Raw genomic sequence first — 7,127 nt, 5'->3', positions numbered from 1 at the left:
TGGGCATGGTTGGTTTCTCCTTACTCCTCAGACTGCCACTCCATCCCCCAGCTACTGTAAAGGGGGTTCCTACTGGCTGTGGCAGTGCTGTAGGGGGGTAGAGAGCTCAGCCTGGAGAGACACGATCCTTCCTGGACCAGGGGACTCCAAGGAGACCAAAGCAGCTGTAAGGATGAGAGAAATTTAAAAAAGAATGAAAGAATGGCAAAATATGTCTCTCTCCAGATTTCCTAGTGCCCAAATCCAGATACCCTAAAGTCTCTGACTCTTGCCTTCTTTGTGTTTGTTCCCCTCAAACCCAGCAGTCCAACTTGACTCTTGGCTTCTGCTGTCTCTCCATGTAAGACAAAGCATCCATCCACATCGCCCTCCGTCACCCCACCAGGTTCCTCTCCAACCATACCTGGGCCCTGCCAGGAGGGAGAAAGTGGTCCTCTTCCTGTGGATAGGTTGCCCTCTCCTCTTCCAGATCATGGTGCTCAGTGCTGCTGGGGAATCTGCAGCCAGCTTTGCCAGGCACCAGGGGCTCAGATGCAGCCCCAGAGCTGCCCCACTGGGCCTTCTTTAGTCTGTGGAGACTTAGGCTTAGGAAAGAGGTACCTGGAGGCCAGGCTGCCTGTCTCTCCATTCTTCACTGTTCTTTCCGATGGGACCCAGGGGCATTGTCCTTTGGCTTCTAACTTTCCACTCCCAACCTTCTGCACCCCTCAAACTGAAGTATTTTTAGTTCAAGGAATCAGAAGTGACCTCTAGCTCCCCACTATCCTCCAGTTCTATGGAGTGCTTTCCTGTCTTCAGTGATCCAGTTTCCACTTCTAGCTTATGTGGCTCATTCTCTATCCCTTAGTTCCCTTCTTTCCACATTCTGCTGCTTTTCCACCAAGATCATGATTCCTTCAAAATACTCCACTGCCCCCTTCCTTAGTTCCAAACCATTCTGCTTGGCTCCCAGAGCAGAGATGTCTCTTCTTACTCATTGATGATTTTCTGTCTCCTCCTTAGATCCTCTAGGTGGTAAGCGACAGCCCTTACTCGAGCTGGGATGCCCCCAGGTCCCTGCTGCATTCCTGCCAAATATGGCCTCCTTCTCTTTCTTCTGCAAAGCATCTCAGGGGGTGGGAGCCCCTCAGGGGGATACACCCTGGGCTGGGAACAACCAGTGGCTCTCTGTGTCAAAGAATGGGGAAAAGGAAATCGATGGCAGAACTAGGGCTCTCAGGGGAGCTTGGACTGAAATAGGGAGTCAGGGGTTTGGGAAGCCCAGATCACAAAAACAGCTCTGATTGAGCCATAGAAAGGAGGGCCTGTTCAGTGTTCTGGTTGGGGGATACTAGAGGGAAGGCATAATAAGGAGAGCTGAGGTGCAATTTTAACTGAGAAGTATTGAAGGGCAGAAAGTTTGTCATACCGGCAGGGATGGAATGCACTGTTCTTCCATCCAGGTAGGGCTGTGAAGCACAGAAAGGGGGCTAAATGCAGAGAAGACAACCCCATTCATGTTGTTTCTCTAATGACCTCTCCCAACCACCTATCTGTCTGGCACTAGGAGCTACAGTGTCCATCAGTCAGTGGGGCAGTTATCCCTAGACTATTGCATATTGTTATAAAACCTTTTTTTAAATTCTCACCTGAGGACATGCTTTTATTGATTTCAGAGACAGAAGGAGAGAGAGGGAGAGAGAGAGAGAGGGAAACATTGATTGGTTGCCTCCTCATGTACCCCAATTGGGGATTGAACCCACAACCTGGTATGTGCCCTGACTGGGAATTGAATCTGCAACCTTTCGGTATGCAGGATGACACTCCAACCAACTGGGCCACACCAGTTAGGGCTATAAAGCTTTATGATTATTTAAAATTTTACAGCCTCACCTTCCCACCTCTAGTTAGTTCTCATTTTCTCCATTTCTACCCACCTGGGTCTTTGACTAAGGTTCTCCCAGAAGATGTCTCCATAACGCTGGGGTGTCAGTCTGAGGCTCTGGGAAGGCAAACTAAGGGGTGGAGATCGCCTGACCACCCTGGAACACCTGAGGTGAGGACAAGGTAGGCTCAGGTCTGGCTCTTCCCTTTCAGCATCTACTCACCCCAGGGATTCAGAGGCCCTTTCTTTTCATGAGACTATACAGCTGCCCAGGCTGCCTCAGGCCCTGTCCTCACTTAATCCATTTTAGCTGAGGAAGGTGGTAAAGCCTCTGATTTGAAAGGAGATTGGAGCTGGGATGAAGGTGGAGATTGGCAATTGTCAAGCCTCAAATCTCACTGAATCTCAAGCTTCTACACCCCACAATCTATATGAGAACATCGTATTTACAAAGCAGGGCTGTTAAGGAGGAAGTCCCTAGCTACCGAGGTGATGATAAATAAGTTATTGCAAGGATGCAGGAGAGTAGAACCTCTGTTTACTCCTGCTTTGTCTCCCCTATCTCACAAAGACCAACTCTTTATAGGTAGTGGGGGATGTACAGAACTGTTTGAGAACAGTACTCATTACTTCCAAAGCCCGCATATTGAATGATGACTGCTCTACTACTCTCTAGAAGGAGAGTGTTTGAGGGCTTAGACCTGAGCCCTTTATCGTTTCTGTCCCATCTCTCCTTAGGTGATCTAACCCAGGCCCATAACTTTATATTTTTTCCTTATGACTTTAAATACCACCAATGTGCTGATGACTCCCAAATCGACATTCCCAGCCCTGGCTCCTCTCCTGGACTCCAGACTTGCAGGTTCAGCTGCCCACTCAACATCTCCCTAGCCTTCCCCATCTCACTGAAAGGCACCCCAAATGCCCAGTTGCTAGAGCCAAAAACCTGGTATGCCTCATTTTCCCTTACCTCCCATATCCAATCTATCAGCAAGTCCTTTCAGTTCTACATCTAAAATGAACCCAAATTTGACCACTCCTCATCATTTCCACTCCCACCACTATATTCCAGCTCATCTTCCCTTGCCTGGACTGTTGCAATGGCCTCTTCCTCCTCTCCCTGCTTCCATCTAATCCCCTATAAACTTTTTTTTTGGTACGTGCCTCTAGCAGGAACCGAACCTGGGACTCTCTGGTCCGCAGGCCGACGCTCCAACCGCTGAGCCAAACCGGCCAGGGCACAATCTTTTAAAAATGATCATGTAGCCCTGGCCAGTTTGGCTCAGCGGTTAGAGCGTTGGCCTGCGGTCCGGAGAGACCTGGGTTCGGTTCCCGCTAAGGGCGCGTACCTCGGTTGCAGTTTGTCCCCGGCCCTGGTTGGTCGTGCGGGTGGCAGCCACTCGATGTGTCCCTTCACGTCGATGTTTCTCTCTCTCTCTCCCTTCCTCTCTCTCCCTCCCACTCTATCTGTACAAAAAAATGGAAAAATATCCTCGGGTGAGAATAAAAAAAAAAAATGATCATGTAAAATGATGTACAGTTTGAAATTTTCTTCAAAATAATCTTAGTAGGAGGCTGGATGGGTATACAGATGAAAAGATTATCCATTTAATGAAAATTATTGAAGCTGACTTTTCAAAAATAAGGGTACACTGGGTTCATGATTGATACTTTCTCTACTTCTGTATTTGTTTGCATTTTTCGTAATAAAAAATTTGAAGAAATAAAATTCTGCTCATGTCATTCCATTGCTTAAAAACTTCCACTGATCTCTTCTTTACTTAGGATAAAATCCAAATTCTTTTCAATGGGCTTTTAGGTCCTCTGCCTAACTATCTAACTTTACTTTCTGTATTTCCTTGATCCCTAAGTTTCAGTTACACTGGCTTGCTTCCTGGTCCTAGAAGATACCAAGCCTGTTTCTTGGGGCTTTTTAAAATCTACTATTCCTGCTCTGGCCAATTTGGCTCAGCAGTTAGAACATTGGCCCTCGGACTGAAGAGTCTTGGATTTGATTCCCGGTCAGAGGCACGTATTTGGGTTGCAGGTTTGATCCCCAGCCCCCATCGAGGTCATGCAGGAGGCAACCAATCCATGTGTCCTCTCATATCGATGTTTCTCTTTCCCTTCCTCCCTTCCACTCTAAAAATCAATGGAAAAATATCCTCGGTGAAGATTTAAAAGAGAGAGAGAGGGAGAGAAATAAAACCTATTTCTTTTTCTTCCTCCTAGTTCTTATCAGACTGGCCCCTTCTCATTTTTAAGATCTCAATTCAAATTCACCTCCCTAGAACAGACTTCTACAATCGCCCTATCTAAACATATGTCTCTACAACATTCTATTTTTCCATTATATTACACTCCTGTTTTATTTATTGTCATGGTACTTATCACTAGTTGAAATTATTTATTTGCATATTCTTTCCGTCTTCTCCTTCTAGAATGTAAGCTCTTTAAGCAGGACCCCTGTCTTTCTCATTATTGAATCCCTGGTGCCTAGTACAGTGCCTAGAACAATGCAGTGTTCAAAAACTATTTGTTAAATAAATTAACGCGTCATCAATTCCCTGAGCCAGACATTGAGCTTCTTGTTCCTTATTTCTGACTCTTCTTAGGAAAGAACCCAGGCATGCAATCTTCCCTCCATTCTGTCCCCATTCTCCCCACTGGGTGGGGACGACTCACTTGGCAAAGGGGATGAGGTTGTCTCCATCTTCATGTACCTGCATGACTGGACTGGGCTGGGTGGCTGGACTGAATCTCCTCATTGGTGCTGGGAGGATAATGAAAAATGAATCATTCACTCATGTAAATGGCTATAGGGATGAGACTAGTAGCAGATCTAGAGACTGGAAAGAGGACATATGGGTCCCGAAAAAAAAAAAAAAAAAGAGCTTAAAAGGTATTTCTAGGGGTGGACATTTCTATTAACTGAATATACAGGTTGAAGATGGAGAGCCCAGGAAATGTGGATGGGGTAAAAGATAAAGGGGAAAATACATTTTCTTTTCTTTTTTTAATCCTCACTGGAGGATATTTTTGCATTTATCTTCAGATAGAGCGGGAAGGAGGGAGGGAGGAAGAGAGAGAGAGAAACATTAATGTGAGAGAGATACATCAACTGGTTGCCTCCTGCATGACCCTGACCAGGGCTGGGGATGAAGAGAAACCAAGGTACATGCCCTCTGCCGGAATAGAACCCGTGACTCATTGACCCATGGGCCGACACTCTCACCGCTGAACCAAACCAAAGCCAGGGTGAAAATACATTTTCTGAAGCCAAATGTATAAAGTGAAACTTACAGATGGCAATTAAGAGGCTTACTTGGCAATAGGAGTTGATGGAATGAAAAATGACGACAGACAGAGACTAAGGAAGAAGTTTCCCTAGTTCTGGGTTGTGGAATATAGAATTGGTGGTTGGGGCAGGTAGATAATTGAAGGTTGGTTAAAAAAAAAAAACAGGTATAAAGGGTTAATGAAAGTTAAGGGTGGACAGAGTGGTGGATTGGTGACAGGGAAGGAGAGAACATTTGAGAATGTCTATAGGTAAAGAAGGTGAGCAAGGGCCCATTGCACAGAACCAGAATTAGGGGAAGCCAAATTTTTATATTTTTTTTAGGTTTTATGTTTTTATTGATTTTTTTAAAGAGAGAGGACGGGAGAGAGAGAGAAACATAGAAACATCAATGTGAGCCCATCAATGTGGTTTGGCTCGGCGGTTGGAGCCCCAGCCTGCAGACCAGAGTCCCAAGTTCGGTTCCGCTAAGGTTAATACCTGGGCTGCAGTTTGTCCTCGGCCCAGTTGGGGTGGTGAGGATGGTGACCAGCCAATGAGTCTCTCTCACATTGACGTTTCTCTCTCTCTCTCTTCCCCCTCACTCCCTCCCGCTCTATCTGAAGATAAATGCGGGGGGGAAAAAAGATGTCCTCGGGTGAGGATTAAAAAAAAGAAACATCAGTGTGAGGGACAAACACTGATTGGCTGCCCCCACCCCCACCTGGCTATGGGGCCCTGCCACCCGGGCCTGTGCCCCGACCCGGAACCCCACAGGGACCTTCAGTCCAAGGGAGGAGGCTCACTCCCCTGAGCCAGGCCGAGGGGAAGCCGAGTACTACCTGCGAGCCGGTTGGGTGGGCGGGAAAAGCAGCTACGAATGCTACTTTGGAGAGTGCCTGTAGGAAACATAAACAATAACAGGGAAGGCCCGTCGGAAACCTGACCCGAGGGCAACGAAGGATGGCTGAGAAAGTTCCGGTCTAAAAGGGAGAGGGCATTGGGCGCCGAGGTGCGGATGGGATCGAGCGGGGCTGAAACGGCAGGAGGGGTCTCAATGGGATGTCCTGGGCCGAGGGCGTTGGAGGCGAGGGGCACTCGGACTTCAGGGGATCGGTCTCAGTGGGTGACCTAGATCTAAGGCACAGGGTGGGGTTCAGGAAGCGAGGTGGAGGACTCAACAGTTGACCTAGGCAGCGGTCTGGCCTTGGAGGGCTTTGCGCGTCTGACCCGGCAGGTGAGGCCCGAAGGGTCAGTCCGGACTGGGGGTGGGGGCAGGGCCAGGCCCGAGCGTGTGGCTTCGCCTGAGGGGGCTAAGGTGACCCCTGGGAGCCAGCCTGGGGCGTGGCCAGGCCTTCGGAGCAGCCAAGCGTGGGGACAACACTGGAGTCTGAGGACGGGATGTGGCCCCCAGGTTGAGGGCCCATGCCTGAGGGGATAGTCGGGGTTGGGAGGGCGGCCTGAGCCTGAGGAGACGGCCGCGACTGCCGAGCTCGAGGGGCCAGGCAGGGACAAAGCGCGGGTGCTGCGCCGCCGCCTGCCACACTTGGCCACAACACCTGAGGCAGCTGCGGCGAATTCTAGAACGACAGGCCGGGCGGGGAAGAGGAGCGAGGCGGTGACTGGCCTGAGGGACGCCGACCGAGCCGCGCGCCGGGGGCGGGGCCTGCGCGGCACCACCTCCTGGGCGGGGCCCGGCGCGCGGCCCCGCCCCCTGGGCGCGCCTCGGACCGCGGCAACGTGCGCGGGGCCGGAGCCTGGGTCTTCTACAGGGTCCGCCCCTACCTTTCTGGTCTTCTCAGGCGCCAATAAGGCTCCTGAATCCCGGCGTCTAGCTCGCCGTTCAGCGTCCCTCACCTAGTTCCCCCGTTCCCGACCCACAGTCCTCAGGGCATTGCCCCTTTAACAGTAGACCGAGTTGTTCCCGGGCCCTTCTCAGGGCGGCGCGCGCCCGCCCTCCCGCGTGCGCGTGCCCGTCGGCTCCCC

At 50.1% G+C, this 7,127-nt stretch overlaps 1 protein-coding gene across 1 annotated transcript; it reads right to left on the bottom strand.

The window, feature by feature from the left end:
• Positions 1 to 20: 20 nt before the first annotated feature.
• On the bottom strand, positions 21 to 6,956 carry INCA1 (inhibitor of CDK, cyclin A1 interacting protein 1). The gene is made up of 8 exons (XM_036269353.1): positions 6,927 to 6,956; positions 5,984 to 6,040; positions 4,550 to 4,637; positions 1,917 to 2,030; positions 1,409 to 1,448; positions 974 to 1,167; positions 404 to 569; positions 21 to 164 (listed from the first exon to the last, which is right to left on the bottom strand). The coding sequence occupies exons 3-8, from the start codon at positions 4,630 to 4,632 to the stop codon at positions 21 to 23; spliced, it is 741 nt and encodes a 246-aa protein (XP_036125246.1). The 5' UTR covers positions 4,633 to 4,637; positions 5,984 to 6,040; positions 6,927 to 6,956.
• Positions 6,957 to 7,127: the final 171 nt, after the last annotated feature.

This window comes from Molossus molossus, unplaced genomic scaffold, assembly GCF_014108415.1.
Source record: "Molossus molossus isolate mMolMol1 unplaced genomic scaffold, mMolMol1.p scaffold_m16_p_19, whole genome shotgun sequence".
NCBI lineage: Eukaryota > Metazoa > Chordata > Mammalia > Chiroptera > Molossidae > Molossus > Molossus molossus.
Note: the sequence above shows the minus strand (reverse complement) of the source record. Positions and strands in the feature narration are given on the sequence as shown.